The sequence below is a fragment of the Mesitornis unicolor genome, unplaced genomic scaffold, assembly GCF_000695765.1.
Source record: "Mesitornis unicolor isolate BGI_N332 unplaced genomic scaffold, ASM69576v1 scaffold26910, whole genome shotgun sequence".
Taxonomy (NCBI): domain Eukaryota; kingdom Metazoa; phylum Chordata; class Aves; order Mesitornithiformes; family Mesitornithidae; genus Mesitornis; species Mesitornis unicolor.
The window spans coordinates 21,516-44,272 of NW_010160705.1; the positions used below are offsets into that span (position 1 = coordinate 21,516).

Below are 22,757 nucleotides of genomic sequence, written 5' to 3' on the forward strand. Positions count from 1 at the left end.
CTTAGCCCAGGATGATGTTAGAAAGGGTTAACACTGGTATGCTAACAACTACCTGCTGTTCAGAATACTGCACACCTCTTCTGGTGTTTCAAGCTATCTGAATATGAAAGAGCTTCTGTAAAGAAATAATCTGTATAATATGTAAAAGAAAGCTGTAGCTCTGTCTGCATTTATAAATACGAATGTTGTAAAGCACATTGACAAAAGTGTACTGGAATGGACTTAGAGTCAGAAGCCTCTAAAGTATGGTAAGACGCTCAAGAACAAATGTGACGTTTCCGTAACTCATGGTCATTACACTTTGTAATATGTGTAAATGAATTTATGTGTATCCTAGGAAGAAATGAATCTTGTTACCATGGTCATTAAAGTTAATGAGATTTAAATTCTGAGCTAATAGAGGCCTGCTTGTAAAGGAGAAGCACTGAACATTCTCAAAGGGAAGTGTTGTTTCCTTTGTAACTTTTTCTTTTAGAAATAAGAGGCGTACACAAGACATACATGACAATTTCAGTGTCTTGTGGAAAAACAGGTATGGGGGGGGCAGAATGCTAGGTTTGGGGTGGGGGTTTTTTGTTGCTGTTGTGCTGTGGTTCGTTGGGTTTTTCTCCCAGAAAGTAGATGGTGCCAAAGTGTGAAAACTAAAATACCACATGAAAGAGGACAAAGCAGGCTTGTTGGATCCTGCCACTCTTTAATGAGTACACTGAGCTTTCCTCAGGTGATAAAGGATCTCTTTTTCATTTTGCTGTTCATACATACCCCATGATGTTTTTCTGCAGAATTTGGTGAGGATTGTGTCTAGGCCACCAAGACTCTTCCAATGGTCCTAGTTGCTGTTCCACCTGAAACCATAGGTGATTGGCTTGGAGTTTCTTTGTCCATAGTTAAACCAATTATGTCAGCTGCTTTAATAAAATACATTGCTTGATGTCAGCCTTGGTTAGATTTATGCATCTCACAGCATGATGGTGCTTATCAGGTCACAAAGATGCAGTCTGGTTTGGAGTTACATGGATGCCTTCAATGATCTGACAGGACAGTGTTGTCTTAAGATCTGGAATTACTATGTGCTGGCAGATGGGCATGTATTTCCATGCGAAGCCACTGACTTCCAGAACTAACATTGTGCCTGTCAAAACTGAATCTAGGAAAACAAACAGTGTGTATTTCAGTAACATTTTAGCAACAATGAGTGCACTTTTAAAAAGGAATAAGCCTTGGGGCATAGTGGAGTATCTTTGTTTTAGTGAGCAAAGCAAAGCTTTAAATAGTAACAGATAGCAGAAAAATGAAAGGCAACCAAGCATCGTGCCAAAGCTCTGATGGTAATGTTTCCACTCATACTAACTCTGGAACATTGTCACTAACAGATGGGCCTTTCCAAGGTTTTTAGTACAGACTATAAAACAATACTGTGTGCCTGTTACTTTCCTTACCGGAGATGAAAATAAGCCTACCTTTCTTTTCTGTTGCCTGACCATCCTTTGTGTTTTGACTTGTAAGGCCTTGTCCAGATGAATAGAGCTTTCAGCGCAAACAGACCCACTGCTTCTTCATTAACTGAGCACAGGGAGGGCTGTCAACCTCATTAGCAGCGCTGTATGTAGTGTATGTGGATTTAGTGTCTTAGGATTTTATCACAGCTCAGTAGCTGTTACTTTCTGCTCCGTCCTCTTGACAGGGAGACTGTGGGCCCTCTGTAACTGGTTCACAAACTGGTTCCTGTGGTCTTCCAGCTTCTGGTTCCTCAGTTGAGTGTTTAAACATCACACCAAGAGCTGGAGGGGGGCATGTGGGACCCCACTCAGTCCCGAAGCTCACGCTAGAGAGCCCTGAGCTGCCAGGCTGTCCCTAGGCAGGGCTCTTTCTGAAAGGAGCGGGGGGAGAAGGAGAATTACTAATTATTTAGGACCTGACTTTGAGCTAGGTCAGCCTTGTTAGTTATGATTCTCTACTGCAATTAAAAGTTAGGTGGAAAAGGTGGTATGACAGCTGACTAATTACCATAATAATCCAGCCATTACTGTGTGTATTTTCTGTATCACTAGTCACCCAGATTTTTAACATGTCTGTCTAGAATACATACCCAGCAAGGTTTTTATACAAGCATAATCTATCGCAGACCTCCTCAGGCGGTGAAAACAGTGTCAAGATTACGTATTTAAAATGAATCATGTCACATGCAGTATTATAGTCAGTTTCTGTGGTGGATGTGAGGGAAAGGTGGTATTTCAGGATGCCGATTGACCTATTTCTAAATTTATGTAAGATTCTTCTGTTATAAGGGTTTGATTATTCACTCCAAGGGTTAGTGAAACAGCCGGTATTTACTTTGCTTCAGGACTGTCTGACTAGACTTGACGTTAAAGCAGGTTCTTCTTTGATGTATTTCTTGGGATATATTCTACTGGGTTGTTTCTTTGTTTGAGTTGGTTTTTTGCTTTCCATGCACAGGAAAATGCAGAATTTTCTTTCATTGAGTGATGAACACTATACATAAAAAGTAATTTGGAGTTTAATGTCATATGTTTGTAGTTCATTTAGCTTTTTCCCTTTCCCTTGCTCTGTGTTTCTCTTGATTAGACTCTCTCTTAGGAGAGTTTTGTTTGAACTGAATTTTCCTCTTTTGGGTCACTACAATAGCATGATTAATTACTACAGCAGCGTCCTTAAGGAGATGGGCTAGATGGAAGTAACTGTGTCTTTGCATCACGGACTACTTCAGAGAGCAATAGATGTGCATGGCCAGTGAAAGCATCTGCTCAGCTGAGGTGGTGATTTGGCCCATGTCTAGAGACAGCGCCTGTCTGATGGGAGGCTGTTCTGAAATAGTTGTTTGACATTTTTTATAGTTTTAATAACTTAGTTGTTTTAAACCACTTTATATTTGTTTCTGCAAGTTTTCTTCTGTAAAGAGAAGAGCTAGCAACAGTACAGTGTTTGTGTGCTTTGCCCTTCAGAAGTATGAACCTTATGGTAATTCAGGAACAGCTAATACCCTCCTTGAAAAGGCATCTCCAGTAGTTGTATGTGGCCTATCTGTAGTCTATAAATAATGCTTTCCTTTTTTGAGCCAGATGAGACACTGGGATAGATTAAAGCTGACAATTTGAACAGAGAAAGCCATGAAAGCATTACTTGGAAAAGATTTGTGCTTTGTTTATCCAGGTGGATGTGAGTGAATGTAACTAATAAAATTTAATAATAGCTACAGAGCAAAGGTTTCAGCACAGATTCTTTTTTTAATTCAGTGAAAGTCACTCAATGTTGCTTGCGTCTCTGATTTGGTTTGCTCAGTCCTGTGCATGCTGTGCCCACATGACTCTCATCAGGCTTTCTGTTCTTCCTATTCTTCCATCCACAAATCCTTAATTGTGTGCAGTTACAGAATGAGATGTACGCTTCCAGTTTTGCTGCTCAAAATCTCCCTTCAGTGTTGTTTCACTGCTGAATCAGCTCTGAAGCAGCTGTTAAGGCTTTATTTTTCTTCCAGAGACATAACAAAAATAATTGCCAAATGTTGATTTTTTTTCCTGCCGTTTTCCTTCCCCCCCCCCCTGAATTTCTGCCTTTTTTCTTTTGTGAGATGTGGAAAACCTTGGATTTTGCTGTAAGCTTATTGCTTTGAGAGTTGCAAGAGGTGAATTGTGATACTGAGAGGCTGCTTTGCACTTGTGCAATTTTAAGGTTTTGAGGACAACTCAGGATGGTACTTTTTAAACTTCCTCTAGTACATGTTATGTTACATTACCTTTAATTGATGTACGATGATAAGGCTCTTAGTAACAGATAAGTAGAGATAAGTGCTATTTATGGATTTAGAATGTAGTAGCTATAAATAATATTTGATACTTATGTATTCTTAATTCTTTAAAATGCACCTGGCGAGGTCATTTGCAGAAGTACTACTTGGCCTACTTTTGCTGCTGTTGACTTGAGAGCGAAGAATTAGGCCAATACTTAGCACTTGTGAAAATTCCTGTCCTAAATTTATTTGGATTTGCCTCAGCCTCACACCTTTAATTTGTCTTTTTGGAGTAGACCAAAGCAAGTGGCAGGGTGTGCTCCAGAGGAAAGGTGGGCACAAACACAGTTCTGAAGCCATCCTGTGGTATGAGGAGAAGCAAACTGTAGTGAACCTGGAGCAATTGGATCATGATGACTTCAAAATATCAATTTTAGCTGCAATCTTAGATTAGGTAGCATAATACTGATTTTTGTGCCTGCTTTAAAATCGTAATTGCTCTTGTACCTGGTAGCCTTAAGTTCCACAGGTAATGTAAAATACCAGTCTCCCTAGAGAGGACCAGTCACTGCTGCTGGTAGCCAGAATATGAGAGTGATTTTGAGATGCATGATCAGTGTTTTTGAACCTTCCTGGAAGAATAAGTGGGTTGCTGTTGAAGGGCAACCATAGTTTTCTTTTTTCTTCCTGAACCTGAAGAGAATTTTTAAAAAGGAGCACAAAGTAGTTGCTGGAGCATGCAGCAGTTTTCACAGATGAGTGGAGGCCATGTTCATTATTCACAAACACTTTCATGTTCAAATCTGGAAGTCTCAAGGTAATAATTTAAATCACTGGGAAACACCAATAAAATAATAATAAAACACTGTGGAGAGAGGATGTATTTTGCTCCTGCCTTTTTCAGGGCTAGTAACAAAAGCCTTTTCTTCAGCCCATGTAGTAAATTAATTGGAAGGAATAAAGGAAAATTTGAAAGCCCAATTTTGGAAGCAGACTGATAAAATACTTCAGACGCTCTCTGTCAGATTTACTGCATCTCTTGCCCGTCATTTAAGCACCTCTGGTTACGTGGCTGAGTCACCTTCAGCTCATTTGAATTCTGGGAAACCTTTTTGATTCCAAAAGAACAAATGATACTGCCCTGGGTGATGCAATTCTGTGTCTAGATGATGTCAGTGTTAGTAGGTAGAGTAGTGCAGCAAAGGTGGATCTTTGTAGTGAATCAGTTAAAGGTGAGGACTCATCTTCTACACCAGGATGGGACTACTCAGGGCTAGCTCTGGTCTGGTGGTATGGATTCAATACTTTGAGCACTTTGATGCACTCCTGGAGCACATTTCATCCTGAAATATTTCACTATAAAGGTTTCCATGCTCCAGGACTGTCCTGCAGTACAAACCTAAATGTGGCAAGAGGGGTGGACCAGATTTGTAGAAGTGCTCTTGTGCTCCATCCTAAAATGCGAATGGAGCCACACCTGAACTTCATTTAGACTCCACACTGAAAATGTGATGATGGAAGTACTCTTCTGATTACACAGCTTCTTTTTGTGTTAAAGTCTGCAAGAGCTCAATTTTTTTTCAGTTGCCTGATGCTTCCAGAACATTGCAACCATTGTGCTGTGTGTTCAAAGGGGCAAAGGGCATTTTATGGCTCAAATCTAATACATCCTGGAGATATACTTGAAAGGTACTGACGACAGCAACTTTCAGTGCATTTTTCTGCAAATTAGAGCCTTTTTCTTGTCATGAACTCAGCCAGTCTTTGCCAGAATGCTGACTACTTGCCAAAGAAAGCCAAGTGATGGAGTGTTCAGTTTGAACGTGGAGCGGTGAAGAGGTCAGGCAGTTGTCTGGATGTACAGTGTGCCAAAAATGTAAAGCACTTGCTGCACAGTACTTTCAAGAGGGTATCTGAACTAAGAGTTTGCAGAAGTGTGTTTCCATTCTTCTTATGAATATTTGACCTCTGTTTGTTAATGAGAGATGTTGTCATTAAACTCTTTTACTAAATGCAGCTTGAAACTAAGCAAAAAAAGTTATACTTACTCCACAGTTTAAAATCTGCATAAACTGAGATAAATCTAAGCCTGTGAAAAGTGCTGGTCTTTAATGAATTGCCACACAAATTTATAATCTGGAGAGGAAGTGACTGTACCTTCTCCAGAATGCACTATTCCTGATCTCAGTAGTAACTTCAGTGTAAAACCCGATTGCTAGGCCCAATTCAGACATTGCCATCCCATTGCTGTGCTGTCCTGGTTTTCTATGGCTCTTGCATTGTGCTTGCTGGCTTTGTACCTCTGTGGTGGTTCCTGAAAATAATTGCCAAGCTGACTCATCTGTGAAAGAGCCTCAGCAGAGCTTGCTTTGTCACCTGACTTTTGGAGGCTGGGGCTGTTTCATCACTGTTACTAAGCACAGATTTGCTCTGGGAGTAATTATTTCTAACTAGGTAAGGTAAATGCCATGAAGAAAGACCTTGTTTCAGGTGAAAAGAGGGCATGCTGGTTGAAGTGGTACAGCAAACTGTGTTGCTGAAGAGGCACTGTACATTGGAAAAGGTCTTGGTTCAGAAGTTGGATGCCTCCGGCTACGGCAGTAGGGAGAGAGGTTTTCTGCAGTATACTGTTGCCTTCATTTTAAATACAGCACATACTTTGATTTGTTTTTTTATGTTTGTCTAGTTTTTGGTTTTATTTTATTTTGTTTTGTTTTTAAAGGGGATGTGAATTCTTAAAATACACAGGGTTTTACTAGGAATCTTAAAATGCTGCTTCTCTCAGAATAGGTTTTTAAGCCTCTTCAGGAAAATTTAATGGCAAACTCCAATAACCAGTAAACCCAGTTCAGCAGTGTTCTGACAGCGCAAGTGAGGGGAAATAATGTGAAATAGCCCCTCCCTGTTTTGGCAATGAAATTTCTCTTCTCTTTGTGGAGACTTCCTTACCTTCCTCAGTGGTGGTTCTTGCACTCTAATGTGCAAATTCCTTGCCCAAGACAATAAAATCCGAAGGGATACACAATTCATAAAGCTCCTCCACCACCTCAGCTTTTGGAAATAATCACCCTTTTGTTATGTCCTCTGTTTGGTTTTAAAAAAAAAATGCAGTTACCATGACGGCTCTTGCCCACACTGGAAATCCGTTATTGGGAGTTTCTGGCATGGCTTTTCCTTGCCTATGCTGCAAACAGCACTGTTATTAAACAGACTGTTAATTATTCTTCCAGTCACTAAGACAAATGATGTGACAATGAGTACAACTTTCTTATTCTAGGTAAGAGTGGTCGTGCACAGCTCTGTGTGGCCGAGTTTGCACGCTCACTGCTTTTATGTATTGCTCTTTTATATAGAGAGATTTGGTGGTTTTTTTTCCTTACAACCTGAAGCCATGTTTACTTGCTGAAATTATCAGGGAACTGGGAAAAAGATAGTTTTTGGGTTACTCACCATCCTTTTTGTGAGACCTTTTACTAGGTGTTTTCTTCTTATTTTGAGGGCATTTTGGTTCCTTTTATATAGGTATTTATTATACTCTGTATGTGTCTTCATTAATCTTGGGTTTGGATTATTAATTTAGCTCTTTAAAAAGATGCTTGGTCCTCTGAATAAATAGTGTCAATTAAAGCATGCATTTAGGATCAAAAATTCTTACTATTCCTGTTTGAGGCTTGAAAATTTCTCTTAAAGTGATTGTTGAATTATTATTTCTAAGTGTAGTCAACTTGTATTACCCAAGGCATTATTATGATTTCATGATTTCCTGTGTGACCTGGTCTAGGTGATCCTGCTCTGGCAGGGGGGTTGGACTGGATGAACTTTCGAGGTCCCTTCCAATTCTTAACATTCTGTGATTCTGTGATTCAGGATGGCAGTAAGAGATGGCATCGGATAACTTGGCTTTTTGTTTTTCTTTTCCCTTTTAGGAAATCCCAGGGGATGCAGATCATGCCACTGGACTGCATTTGGGTGAAGGATGAGTTCTGCGTTTCTCTCAAGAGTCTTCCAACACATTTTCTAAATTACCTTTTAATGGTGTTCTAAGTGAGCTTATGTGAAACAAGTAGCATTGGATCATGAGTGAAGAAAAAAACTTTGGTGCATCCCAGAAGATGTTGTCTCCTTCAAGAAGTACAAGCAGCTGCTCCTCTAAGCAGGGAAGCCGACAGGTAATACAAAGTTTTTCAACCCAACTAAGGGTTGGCATTACTAAGGTTGGCTGTTACTTTAGCTCTTGAATATCGGCGAATCTCTTAATCTCTGGTCTTTAAACCTTAAAGTTTTAAAAGACATGTCTACACCTGACAAGTGAGACTGCTGAAGACAGCTTCTGTTTGTGGGCAAGAAACATTGACCTGCAGCCACCTTGAGAATTAAGCTTAAACATGCAATCCATACTTGCAAAATCATGAGCAGTATGCTCAACATAAACTTTTACTTGTACAGTTGCTGGCTTAGTGGTGCTCTTGAAGCTGCCTCAGGTTGAAATTTTAATCAGAATTGAGCATCTCAATCCCCCAAAAACTTTGGAGACCTCAGCTGTGTTTTGGAATAGCACCTGCTTTTCTGGGACTGCATTCTCTGTGTGTACAATTGGCACGGCAGGCAAATCTCTGAACAATTTATGTTCTTTGAAGTGCTGTGCTTGTAAGAAATGCTGTGTATTTCTAGTATACCAAGCAAAGAAATCCTTGCTCTCAAGATGCCTTTTTTGTTTTCCTGCAACATTATTTGTTAGTTGTTATATCCTTGGTATGAGATTACCCTTAAAAAGTGTAATTTAAAACATTTGGTATTGTGTTTTTCAACAGTTCATGTCTATCAAGTGTTATAATGTAGTGTTAAATAATAAGATTTACATAAGCGTGACTAAATCCACTGGTGTGTTACACAGTGAGGATAAGCAACTATACTTACGCAGAAGCAATTTCTGAAGAACCTCGCTTGCTGCCATTCAACATGGCCAGATCTGTTGGCTCGCTCAGCCTTTTGATACTGTTATTAGCAGGTCCCATTGCTTATCCATTTTGTTCTCACCTGCTCTCTTTGGAGAAAAGGCTAATTCAGTAATGTTTAATGTCATTTAGCCAATCCCCAAGTTTTGTTCCTTGTACAAAAATGCAAGGTGTACCTGACCAAGGTGAGAAATGCAACTTGGTGTTTTGTTTGTATTCCTGGTCCATCTGTGCTCATTCATTATCGTCAGGCAGATGGTAAATTGCCTCATACACCTATCAGGACAAGATAAATGGAGTTACGGAGTAGGTTAGGTAAAGGCAAGCACACAGAAATTGGAGAGTTTGTGTAACTTGCTATAAGCTGGGAAATGATCACTAAGCAGGGCTAGAAGCTCTGCTTGCTTGCTTTTTCTATGTAGTCTGAAAATTTACAAACATGTTTTACAGAAGCTACACATACTTTTTAAGGCTCCACTGCTTTCTCTGATATTTTTATTTTTAAATAGGGACTTGCTAATATTTGTAAGGAATGCTTTAATACCGGCTCTGTTTCTTTCTTTACCAAGTGCAGTAACTTTCTACCTTAAACTATAACTTCGTTTGCATCTGCTCAAGTGATTTAGAGGTCTTCCTTCAAAGTAGCCACATTGAGAAAGAAAGAAAAAGAAATTCTAAATTACAGTTTCTTTCAGCATTGTCAGTTTTTATGTGTGTGGCTGTGGACTGCTGTTCCTTAATTCCCCAGAGTTTTTGGTGTTTTTCGCGTGGCTGTTTTTTCACACTGAAGTTCTCCTGCAGTTTACAGAACAAACTGTTTTGCTGGGAGAACAAAGATTTAAATATCCTGTACAATATGCACTTTGGATATTTACTTGAAAATAACATCTCTGAGTCATTTTCCCATATACTTTTAAAAAATTTATTTCTTAATTATAGTTTGTGATGGTAGCCTGTTTCAGTGAATGTTTTGTTAGATTTCTCTTCTGTGCTGCATGTGGAAAGCAGGACCTTTAGGTCTAAAAGACAGTAAAGACTTACTGGCATGGACACAGTAGGGCTTTGGGTGAGGAACAGATATCATCTCCTTGTTCATGCTCCTCAAAAGGCTCTGTTTTTCCAGATTATAAAGATCTTTATCTTGCTAGATAGATCCCCACTTTAGTGGTGTAAACTCTATAGTATAGTATATGTTATAAAATCTAAATTGTTGGTCTGGGCAGTGAGGATGTTGAGATCTTTCCTGTCCCTTCACTCACCCATTCCCACAGAGGATTTCTTGTTACACCTGATCACGTAGTTCTGTTTACATTGTTAATTCCTTTTTTTCTCACTCAGCCTCTTGTGTTGGTAAATGGGAGCTTTGCAGTCCCTCCCTACTCATATCCACCTACTCAGGGCTGACAAGACTGGGGATGAGTGGTGCCACTGTCTGAGAGTTAAATTGCCCTTTGCATCTGCATGTAAGTTTAACTGACAGCACTTTAAGGTGTTCTCTTAAGAAAACAGCAACAATCTAAAATTCTATAAATCTGTTTAAAATCCCCTAATCTCAAAAGGGCCACAGATTTCTTTTTTTCCCCAACAAAACCCTGGTAGAAGAGTACAGTGTAACACTTACTGATATTTTTTATTAATAGTAACATGAAAGTTTAAATAATTTTGCTACATGCTGTGCAGACTGGGGAGTGAAGTGCTATGATTTTGCTATTCTTTCCTTCATCTTCCAGCTCCATGAAGGGCTTCTTATTCCTCCTTCAAACATTTGTGCCTCTCTCAGAGACCTTCAGACCCAGGCTTGTTGCTTGCAGGTTAACAACAGATCTGCCTGATGGGTGCTTTTCTCTGTGCTGCTGCTCAGATGCAGCAGTTCTTTTAATCTGATTAAGTAGAAAGATTTTCCAAAATGTGCAGGGAAAGGGACCTAGACAGTTCATTTGGTTTTCCCCCAAATAGTGAGATCTGAGTTTTGAGGGTGCTACACACTAGCACCACATAATAAGCAGCTACCTGAGATTGGGATATAGAAACCCCATAGTACAAGGCTGCTGTGCCCACTAAAACTTAGTTATTGCTCCCCACAAAGCAACATGTGTAAGTGGTGTAGAGCATAAGTAGAGTCCTGTGATGCAGAAGATGGGCCACTGTGCCAAAAAAGAGTTGACTTAAGCCGAGGTGCAGGAATTGGAGAGCCCTACTCCTTTCTTTGCTAAACTTGGTGCCCTTTTTCTGCCAGATCCAGCACATTCGCTGTGTGAACTGAAGATGCTAACAGTTAATCCTGTTTCTGTAAGTTCATCTTGAAGCCCCATAGCAGTTTCGAGGCTACTGCAACATCCCACCTCTCTGCTTTTCTCTGCCCTTCTCCTTCAGCCATGGAAAGGGATCCCTTCTACAAAGCCACAACTCAAACTTTGTGTTTTGTGAGGAAGAAAAACTGGTTTTGATCTTCTTTAAATCTAAATTGACCTGTGATCAAAAGAGGATTTATTGCGGTACTTATTTTTAGGTCTAATATGTTAACTAACTTTTAAAATAGATTCAGTAGGGAAAAGCTTTGTCAGGAATGCTGCTGAAAAAAAACCCCTCATGCTCTAAAAAGGAAAATTAAATCATTTCTGCCAATTTTATGAACCGTAACAAATGCTTTAGTTGCAGCTGATGCCAGCCCTTATCCTCCACAAAGCAGGTTTCTATTTTTGGCACTTTCAAATACCCTGTACAACTGACTGCGTTTTACACTGGGAGAAAGTCTAGCACTGTCATCAGTCTGAGAGCTGTTCAAACTCATTACTTCATTCTTTGTCCTGAAATAATTCACCTTGAGGAGCTGTATGCTGCAGGATATTGTGGAAAATGAGGAGGCTTTTATTACTATTATTACCTATTATTACCTTATTATTTTATTATTATTACCTAATGACAGACTTATCTCTGATGACCAAAGTTTGTTGTTTTTTTTCTCAGCCACAGAGCAGATATAAGCTAAGTAGCAACTACAGGATGAAGTTCCAGTGCTGATCTGAAATGAGCACCTCTGGACCTGAGAAAAGTGAAGAGTGTGTTCCTCCCTCAACCTCAAGTGAAATTTCTGTCTGGGCAGCAAATGCAGCATTGATAATTTTGTGCAGATATTGGCCCATAATGATACAAAATATTTTGTAGTGTCATAACCTTAAGACACTACTAGTCTGGGAATCAGGCTTATGCTAGAATTGTTAATGCCATTCAGTTGGGAGTTTTGGGCCATGTGGTTGTTGTGTTGTGTTTTTTTTAATTTAGTGCTGTGGTTTGGAGTGTTTCTTTCAGTTTTCTTTCTTTCAGTTTCTTGGTGTGGGATAAGAATAAGCAAAATGGAGCAGAATCTGAATGCTTCCAATAGCTTTCAGGAGCTCCTATATCTCCAATTTGCTCCTCTGCCATTTCAGACAGATGAGAATAGATGATAACTGAGCAGCCTGATTCATTTGTCTTCATTTTAGAGAGTAAGCAGTTTTCTTTTGCTTCTGCAGCTGCTCCCAGCAATAGGCAACTGATGCTTTTTCCGCATTAAATGAGGTGTCAGATCTCTTGCAAAACAAAATACCAATCAAGATTCTATAGGGTCTGGATCAAGAACAAACACATCCAAAACCAGTCACAGCAACATTGTTTTGAAAAATGTGGGAGTTCAGGGGTTCAGATGGGAAAGGTTGAACTCTTCTGGATGGACGGATGGATGTGGAGGATGATCAGATGCTCTCACTGCAGCACTGCACCTTGCATGTATCCAGCAAGTCCCTAAACTCATTAATTCTCTGAGCTATTCCTTGCCTTTCCTTAGGTAGCTTAGTTGATTAAATAGTCTTGGGCTTTTTAAAGTGTCCCTTTCTAATTAGATGAAGCTACCTTTATGTAAAGTTTGCAATCAAAGTGTGAGTAGGGCAGAAATGTGAGTAGGAGACTTTGCATCACCTCCTGAGATTCGACAGGCTCTCGGGCCTGTTTGGTGGGAACAAATCCTCCCACTTCAGCATTTCTTCTGATTTTCACACTTTTTAAATATGAAGGCTTGTTCTTGGCCACCTCACTGGCCTGAAGAACAGTGAGAAATGGGACTTTCCTGCAGGAACGTGGGAGACACTTTGTGTCTGAACTGCAGGAGAGGCCCAGGCAAAATTGGAGTTGTTATGCAGGCCAGGATGTGCTCTATATTTAAAAGTTTGACCAAAACATGGTGTGTATTCCAGGTGGGTGTAATTGGCTGAGCTGTTTTTCAGCTGCTTCCTTTCTCTCCACTTCATAACATGGATCTGTCTCACTTCAGGAGTCCCTCTCTTTCTAACTTTGTCCTTACAGAAAGGTGGATCTGGATTCTTGTCTTTTTCTTGATTGTGCTCATATTTCTGCTTGTCTCCTGCAAGCAGACCACTCTATCAACCATATATTGAGTTTAAGCTTAACCAAAGTCTGTGAGAACTTGATCCAAAATTCAAGAAAATGTTTCATTAGGTTTAACACTAGAATATTGAAAAAGCTCTACTGTTCACTAATCTTGACTGCTATCAGATTAATTCTCAGTGGAAAAGTTATGTGTTTGAGTACTGCAGTTTAATATGTTTCAGTGGAGGCAAGGGAAATAGCTTTCTTGGTAGTCAGGCAAAACAACTTTTAAGCTCTTCTGGCTAATTTCAAGAAGAAACAAACACATAACCATAACATTTTTCTTAATCTCACAGATGTTCCTGTAGATTCATAACTAGGATTATCTCACTATTTCCATCAGGTTTCTGACGTTTTAAAATGTTTACCTTTATCCAAGTCTCCAATTTGAAACTGGCTAATGTCAATATTGTTTTTTATATTGCCTCATTTCGTAGATCATATTTTCTGAGGAGATGAGATTTTATCCACATGTGGACATTTAAGCAGCAGGAACTTAAACTGTTAATTAATATAAATTGTAGCATTACACTAGATTTGATGATATTTGAAGAGTCTGCTCTCTGTCATCATAACAGTTCCAATCGTTGTGATTGGGTTAATAGATAATCTTTAACAGGAAAAAGAGATCCAAGACCGCTACAGAAAGCATTTAAGTGCCATAATATTTCAAGAAAGACAAGGAACCACTGGAGAGTGTCCAGCAGAGGGCTACGAAGATGATTATGGGACTGGAGCATCTCTCTCATGAGGAAAGGTTGAGAGAGCTGGCTCTGTTTAGCCTGCGGAAGAGAAGACCAAGAGGGGATCTTATCAATGTTTATAAATATCTAAAGAGCAGGTGTCAGGAGGATGAGGCCAGACTTTTTTCAGTGGAGCCCAGCAACAGGACAAGGGGCAATGGTCACCAGCTGTAACACAGGAATTCCATTTGAACATGAGGAAAAACTACTTCACTGTGAGGGTAGCAAAGCACTGGAACAGACTGCCCAGGGAGGTTGTGGAGTCTCCATCTCCACAGGTGGACATATCCAAAACCCGCCTGGACGTGGTCCTGTGCAAGCTGCTTGCAGGTGAACCTGCTTTAGCAGTGGGGTTGGACGAGATGATCTCCAGAGGTCTCTTCCAACCCCTACCATTCTGTGATTTATGGCAAAAGAGGTGGTGGAATATAATTTCTGTTTGGCTTTCAAGGTTGTAAACTGGAATGCTCTGTCAAAAAAAAAAAGGTAGGGGAAAAAAGTCCTTAATTGTGGAGGCTTAGAGCTGCCTTTGTACTTGAATAGCTGTCAAACTGCAGCTCTAGCTGCCTGCCCTTGCACCAGCACAGGCTGGCTCTGCTTCATTCTCTGCCAGCTTCACCCTGTGGAAGAGCAGTGCGTTTGGTCTCCAGCAGCAGAGCGTGCACTGCTGTGGCTGGTGTTGGGCTGGTGTGCTGGAGACAGCCCAGGACGCCTTCTGCTTCCCCTTCATCCTGCTGACTCCTGGCATACATGAGTAACTTCTCTGTTCCCTGATACCATAGTAACTCCCCCCAAAGCAGTCCAGGGTTCATGATTATTCAGAATCTTACGTGAGTCCCAAAGTAGTAAAAATAAAAAATAAATGTTGTGGAGTGTAACTTCTGGATTTCAGTAGGACAAATGTGAATTCATGATTGTTGGGTAGAAATAATGGTATCTAAGTAGCTGTCAAAATATCTCTCAGACTGGAAGGAGTAAAGAAGCTCTTTGTTACAGAACTGACTAGAATAATATCCAGAGCTGCAGGGGCACAAAATGCATGCCATTGATAACAATTTTGGTTAAGACAACAGTGTTTTTACTTACCTTCATGTAGTAGAACATCATGAGGTGTTCTGTAGGGTACTGAGTGATGGAGCTGCTCAGCCCCGCATTTCTTCTGCTTGCAGCCTGTTGTGTGGTGAGTGCTGGCAGAGTGAACTCAAGCCAGGGAAGCAGAGCAGCTTTCCAGTTTGTACCATAAAGTGCAGTGCAAGAAAAATAAAAACAAAATAGTGGAGTGCTGCCAGTAGTGTGTGAAATAACGGATCACATTCCTTAAGCTGTTTAATGAATGTCTTTCAAAGGTGGTTTGCCATTATGCCTTGTTACTCAAGTAATGAACATATTTCCTGATGGTAATTTCTTTTCTAGGTCTCCAGGGGTGAATTTTAAGGATTCTGGAGATTGATAAATGAGCACAACTGGCACTCTTGCTGATTTCTGTTTCATTTTTGGTTTAAATTTTTTTTTTAGTCAGTCAAGTCCTTCTTAGGAATACTTCCCTGTGTATCTTACAGGGAGGACCACAAGTACTTACCTACCTGGTATAGTTCTGTTTTCCCTGAAGTGTTTCATGCTGGTCCTTTTTTGTCATTAAATTCTACATGTTAAAGAATTCTTTGTCTTTTTTTAAATATATGGAGACGGTACCAGCACATGCCATTACCTGTCAGTTGTTCATAATTCTTGATCTGTCAAATCCTGCGGTAGCTGGCCATAAATAATTCATGAGATCTCTGATCAGAAATCTTGAAACTCATGTGACTTTGTCATTAGCAGTGCTTCCATAAATAAGAACTGTAAAAATATTATGAGATTTATTTGCTCCTCTATTATGTTGCTGCAGGGTGTTTCATTTAAGAGTTCTTGATGGCAAAAAAGAGAGATCCTCTTTTAATTAGAGGTGTATCTGATGAAGAGTGGTTTTTATTTTTCTTGTACTCTCCCTTTATGTCATATTCCTCATGGTACTCGAGCTACTTCCCTGGTTTTTTAATTTGTTTTTATTTAATTTTATTATTTTTCCTTTAGGGAGGTTACAGTCCACACCAAACACAAAACTTGAGTTACTGGATATGGGCAAATGACTTTTATATAAAAAAAAAAATCTTCATTTTCAGTGTTTTGTATTTCTGCTTCATAACCTACAAAACATATCCCTCTAGCACAGGTTGTTTCTGCCTATGATGGCAGAAGGTTTTTTCTGCTCAATTGTGACCAGGCAGTGGCTGTACACTGTGTGTATGTATGCACAGAAAAATATACATATAAAATTCTGGTAAGAACATTCAATGAAGGATGGTGTCATAAAAAGAGTGTTTTGTTTAGTTTGTGTTGTTTCTATCAAAATAAAAAAGAAACTTGCCCCTTGAAAGATACATAACAAATTGTAAAGATGGATCTAAGGTTAGATTTCAACATTGTTTGGGGTTTTTTTACTTATATCCTTCATCCTCTTGAATATGTCTTAACAAAACTGTTTTTTGGAGGAAACAAGATCTAGATTTGGATTTTCTGTTTAAGCAGGACAGCTGGGAAATCGTAGAAGGCCTCCGGGGAGCAATGAATTGTACCCAGGAGCCCCAGAAGCAGGAGGGCTGCTTGCTGAAAAAGAGGAAGTGGCCTTTGAAGGGCTGGCACAAGGTAGGAAAGGAGTGCCTATCTGAGAGCCTGATGCCAAGCGAGTGCCTTGCTTGGTGTGGTTTTGTGGCAAAAAAGGTTAGTTAAGAGCAGATAAAATGTTCTCCAAAGAAGTATGGGGGGAGGTTGTGGTGGGTTTTTGTTTGGGTTTCTTTGGGGTGTTTTGTTTGTTTTTAATTCTTTGCATTTCCGGTTACAGAGATACTTCTTTTTGGACCGAGGGATTTTGAAGTATTCTAAATGCCAAGCTGATGTAAGTGATCTAAAATCCTTTAAGGCCATTATAAGGTAACAGCACTATTCTATCCAAATAACAATAATTCCATATTACTGGTGATGGGGAATAGAGTTTCAGCAGTTCTAAACAGTAGGTTGAAGACAGGGAAATGATGGATTCAACAGGTAATAGCTGTCCTTTTGCTTTATTCTGGAGTAAGTGTATTCTTTTTGTTTTTTCAGATAGAGAGAGGGAAGCTTCATGGCTGCATTGATGTTGGACTTTCTGTCATGTCTGTAAAGAAATCAACAAAATGTATAGATCTGGATACAGAAGAGCAGATATACCATTTGAAGGTAGGTTTTCAAGATTGTTATAACCTTGCTCCCAAAAATAACATTAGCTGTGTATGGTGGAGACCTTTTTTTTAATAGTAGAAGGTCTGTCAGTCACACTAACAACTTACTTTCAGTCAGCAGACTAGTTTACACTTTATAACTTGAGAGGCCTTGTTGTACTGTTGGAGAGTCAGTAACCCTGTTCTAAATAGAAACTTTGAAGAAGCCTCATGTTTAGCAGCACTCTTTTAATCCAGCACGTTTTTCAGCAGAGGGTATGCACCTGTTGCACAAGTTCTTTTATTTTCAGTACTTGTATCCTGCTCTTTGTCTTATCTATAGGAAGTATTTTCCACAGTCAAATGTGTAGATTTATCTACCCTTGTGGAATAAATTGTTTTAAAATACATCACCAAAATCAGATCTCTATTTGTGCTTAGCTAAACCTTGACTAAACCTTAAAAATAGCAATTAAGAAATGGCAAATTATTATTTTTTTATTTATAATGTTTTTTTTTCCATCTAGAAGTTGCCGAGTATTGTGTTCTGCATTGGAAGTCATAACTATACTAATTGAAGTTTCTCTTTTTCTTTATTTTATTCTATGATTACTTTTCTGCCATGCTTGAGCTCACACAGTGTGCTTTCTAGTAGGAGCATCATTAGAAAAACTTTCCTGCTATTTTGTCAATAAGGGTCAGCCAGACTAGCCGTCTAATGAGCACAAATTACTTGGGCTTCATTGCTAGTGCTTTTGAGTGTGAACATTATAAAACCTGACCTTTTGTGTAGGTGAAATCTCAGGAGCTGTTTGATGAATGGGTAGCAAAACTTCGTCATCACAGAATGTACCGTCAGAACGAAATCTCCATGTTTCCTCATGACGTCAATAATCTCTTCTTCCCCGCGTCTACTACTACGGACTCTGTCCCTGGATTCTGTGATTCTACTCCAGGTAGAAAGGTAAGAGTTATGATTTATAAACAATGAGCTTTTATCAGGGATTAGATTAGTCTGATTTTTGTTTATTAAGTAAAGACTCTAATGGACGTTTGTGGTGGAGTTCAAGTTATGATCTGAAATGTCAAGAGGAAAATTCTATTATTTATTGAATTACTCCCAAGCAGTTTTCTCTATGATGCTGTTAAATGTTATTTTCGTGATGACTTTTAAAACTAGAGGCTGAGTTAGAATCCTCATAATTTTTGAGATCTATATCAATATTTGTATTATATGTGCTGGTGAATATTAGTCTGGGTTACGGAAGAGCACTCAGCTAGATTTTTTTTCCCTTTAGAATTTTTTTCATTTATCCTTTAGCTAATAAAACCTCTCCCCTTTTACATTAATGAATCTGACTGTGCTTACCTAAGGAGTATATAAGAATTATCCAAGAGCCATCACCTGTGGCCACTATTTATATTTCTAACTGAGGTAAAAGAATTACTCAAACCAATGCAAGGACAATGCTGTAGGTGGGGTGTGGACGGGTTCAGTCAGCAGCGTACTTCTCTTTAGGTAAATTCTGTGTCTGGTAGTTTCACTAAATGACCTGAAAAATGCTCAATCTGACACCATACCTGACCTCTTTGATGCAGTCTTACAGAAGAGTGATTGTGTTCTGTGCCTGAACATAACCCCTGTACCTTCAGCAGTCTGCACGTTGAGTGGCTGATGTTCACCTCAAGAAGCTTCTCTGCTCCAGTCTAGGACCAGTGATCACTTTTGAGAATAATATCTTTTTAGCAGTACTGTATTACTTACTGTAACTGAACTGTTCCTGTCAACTCCAGAGTGTCTCCTAAGCAGCAATCACCTCTTTTTTATCCTCCTATCTAAGGTTTCTCTTACCTGGCTGTATTGCTGTATGATCTGAGTGGGCTTGTTCTCCAGTACCTGCAGTTCATCACCTTGGTAGAACCATCTTGTAACCGAGTATGAGTTTTACCAAGCACAAACATGTGCCCAAACAGCTTTTTGCTAGTGGTTGAGAGGGAGGTAATCTGTGCAAGTGGACACCTGGAAGAACAGTAACTCACTCTGCAGTAACAGAGCTGTTCTGCAAAGATCTGTTGCCTGCTTCCTGTGGTACCAGCACCTCGGTGGCTCTGATAGCCTGGTCTTCTGAGGCTATCTGCAAGGAAATGGAAACCTCCTGTGGCCATTTAGTTCTTTTCTCCCAAAAGATGGCAGAGAGAGAAGGGAAGAAGGATATTGAAGGCAAAAGTGGAACATTGCATAACCCATGATATATCTATGCCTGTGCTCTCAAATTAAAATAAAATAAATTTTTAAAAAATCTGCATAACCAGCATATATAAAATCTATGCTCACTATCAGAAACCTCACCATTTCTTCTTTGGCATGGAAGAACTTTAATTCACTTTTAATTTATTAATCCAGATTTGCACTGCAAAGAAGCCCTATTTAATTTCATGTGAAAAATAGAACAGGATAGTTCTTAAGCTGTAGTTAATCACCTTAGCTCTGCTGAAGCTAAATGGATGTTTGCCAATTTACACCAGCCTTAGCTTGATGTTAGTTGCTATCAGTCCAGCAGTTAGGTTATTTTGAGAAAAATACATTGAGTGAACTTTGCATTGCACTTTATTTCCTTTTAGGAACACTTGATCGGTTTTCAAATCTGATTGTTGTGATTGGGAGGTAGATGTATGCATCTTTGCATATGTTTATGTGAAATGCTTGGATTCAAAAGCTTAGCCATGCTGATCAAAAGCAAAACTGTGCTAACTGGAGCAACACAAACTCTCTCTTGCCTGTTTCTTGGCAATTTTTTTTTCCTTCCTGCTCATGCCCCTCATGTAAATGAGTTCTGGAAAATTTGGTTATATGAGAGAGATTTTTGAAGAGATAAATGTGGAATTTGTTCACAAAATGCTAGTACAATTGCTCATATTTAAATTCAGGTTATTTGTGCTTTTAAAGGTGCTGGGATTATTATTTGGATATACATATATAGATGACTAAAGCTCATACAACTTTATGTAGGACCAGAACAGCTAAACTACATAGATTAATTTAAAAATGTGTGCTTGCTGATACTTACTACTGTTGCATACTACCTGTGTAAATTAACACAGTATTGAATGACATCACATGGGTAGTGCATTTTATTTCATTCTGCAACTCAAGTTGGAGCTTATATTGTAATTTTTAAAAGATCAACTAAGGAAACTGCAACTGACTGAGATGTACATGATGTTTCCTGTGAATAGATTTAAAACCAGTACTACATGAGTTTTCATATAATGTGAGCAGGAGGTAACAGTTTGTAAAGTGCACGCTTCAGAGAAGAGCAAATTTAGTCAGCTTTTCTCATAACCAGTAAAGACATCACGTAATGGCACTTAAGATGAAACATTTTAAAACTGATTTTAAACAAGTTGTTGACAAAGCATGTAATTTGTGCAACTTCCTGATAATAGATAAGATGAAAGGTTTAATAACGTCTAAAAATAATTAGGCATTTGAATGGCTATTATCTTTAGTGACGTTAGAGAAGAAATCAGCATTATAGGCCACAATCAACTGGTGATTGCATTGGGTGAAAATTTCTTCCCATTGGAAACTACTTAATTGTACTGCCCAATTAGCTCTTACACAGAATTTCCAACATCTCCTGAAACATCTGATAGGAGGAGGCACTGCTGAAAATGAGGTAAGTTTGAAAACGGTTTACCCTTGTAAAAGGGTAGTAGTTACCCATATGAGGTGTATGGTCACTCATACATTAAGACCTGTCAAGCCAAATCCATCCTGAAGTCATACAACCTTGAGTGAAATTTTTAAATAACATCTAGTAGATCTTGCTTTCTTGACTGAAAAATAACTTTAACAAATACATGCATGTTACATATAAGTTACTTTTAGGGCTTCTTTGGAGAGCCTGAAGAAAAAACAGAATGTCTGATGTTGATCCTGTTCAGATATGGCGCTTCAATTGTATTGAATTAATTTATGCAGAACTTTGTCCTTCCTCAAAATTTAGTTTTCAGCAATTTTTTATGGTTCCTTTAGTATTTCTACCGCTCGTGGACAGCAGTTACATTAGATAAGCTCACATGGTGCTCAATGACTATACACCTACTCTAGTTCATACACTTTTTTCCCTCCATGTTATTGATGCCTTCAGTCTTTGACTCTGATCATGGACCTCAACTGTTGGTTGTCAAAATTTGTGCATACAACAGTTAAAATATTGTTTGTTAGTAATTCACTTGTTTTTCTTTGGAACAGGCAGGCAGCTTGACCAAACAGAATTCATTGGCAGCTGGAGGTAACTTGTCATTTTCCTTTTCGAGTAATGAGTCCAGGATTTCATCTTGGCTACAGTCTTCTGAAGACATGGAAAGATGCTCCAGAGGTAATGATATTTGAAGGAGGTTGAAAGTAGCCTAATATTTCCCCTAGTTTTTCTTGACAATGAGGTACTACACAGTAAATTGTCATTGCAGTTAGAGTTTTGATGATGGTTGCTGATTAACTGACTGCTCACATGTTTTCAAAAGGACTAGTGATTTTGGATGTGGGGGTATCAATTGTGAGCACCTCTTCAAGGAACCTATAAATTTCAGTACATTTTCTTTTATATGCGAACATCACCTTCAGTAGTAAGATTTGAACTTGCTTAACCTGGGTGTTCAAAAAAGGGAAGCATCCAAAATCTAGTAATTTAAAAAGCACTAAATCTTTGTACTTCAAAGTCACCTTCTGCTTTCATACTTTCCTAAGAGCGTGAAGATCCTTGTCAAGTTTGTAGTATTTGTGTGATATTAGTTGGTAAGATTCCACCTACCATTGAGTTTCAGCTTGATATAGAGGAGTCTTATCTCTAGCTCTGAATGTACAGTTCAGTCTTGATGCCTATGACATTGTTTCCCTCACCATGAGCAGCTCTGACTAGTCCCAAACTGCAGTAATTATCACATTATTCTCATTTTTCTGCAACAGACAATCATAAAATATTATCATATAAATAAATGATTATGCAAACCATATAGATGCATTTCAATATTTTGAATTTGAACTTGAAGACAGAAGGATAGAAGTTTTTTATCCAGTCATCTAACAGTGTGCTTTAGTCAATAAATAACTTAAGCTAGCTAAAATCAAAATAAGACTGACCTACAAAGAAAAGAACTTTCAGTGTGTCTGTTACTTTAGGGCAACTGAAAATATTCTCTTGTTCAAAACAGACCTCTCCAACTGTCACACATATTTACTGGAAATGAACCAGCTGTTACAGAGCATGGATGTTCTTCACAGGACATATTCAGCGCCTGCTATAAATGCTATGCAGGTTTGTTGTTTAAAAAAACAAAACCAAAAAAAGTTTTCCTTCTTGGCTCTGCTAGTTTTATGGCAATTTGTATTTTTTTTGTCCTGTGTGTTGTTAAAAGGTTGGACCTTTTGAAAGCCCAAAGAAGGAAAAGAGAACACACAGGAGGTGGCGATCCAGAGTTGTTGGGAAAGAGGCTAAAGGAACGTTACAGGTAACTTCAGTCCTTTCAGTGCCCATCTTTCTCCAAATCTCAGTTACTGATCACTTTCCAGTGTGACCAGTTTAAGAAATATGAATCTAAGCCGTGTCCTGTGCTAGCTTATTTTAATTGATAATATATCAGACAAAAC

The 22,757-nt window shown here is 38.9% G+C and overlaps 1 protein-coding gene across 1 annotated transcript in view; it reads left to right on the plus strand.

Annotated features, from left to right (window-relative positions):
• Positions 1-7,824: 7,824 nt before the first annotated feature.
• The window catches only part of LOC104545636 (oxysterol-binding protein-related protein 3-like), a gene marked incomplete at its 3' end in the record, with an annotated part of 33,688 nt that continues 18,755 nt past the window's right edge, over positions 7,825-22,757 (plus strand). Inside the window, exons 1-8 of the mRNA XM_010190826.1 lie at positions 7,825-7,917; positions 16,437-16,553; positions 16,750-16,803; positions 17,010-17,123; positions 17,898-18,068; positions 21,363-21,489; positions 22,322-22,425; positions 22,526-22,618. Coding sequence (XP_010189128.1) covers positions 7,825-7,917; positions 16,437-16,553; positions 16,750-16,803; positions 17,010-17,123; positions 17,898-18,068; positions 21,363-21,489; positions 22,322-22,425; positions 22,526-22,618 — 873 coding nt within the window. The remainder of the gene's footprint in view (positions 7,918-16,436; positions 16,554-16,749; positions 16,804-17,009; positions 17,124-17,897; positions 18,069-21,362; positions 21,490-22,321; positions 22,426-22,525; positions 22,619-22,757) is intronic.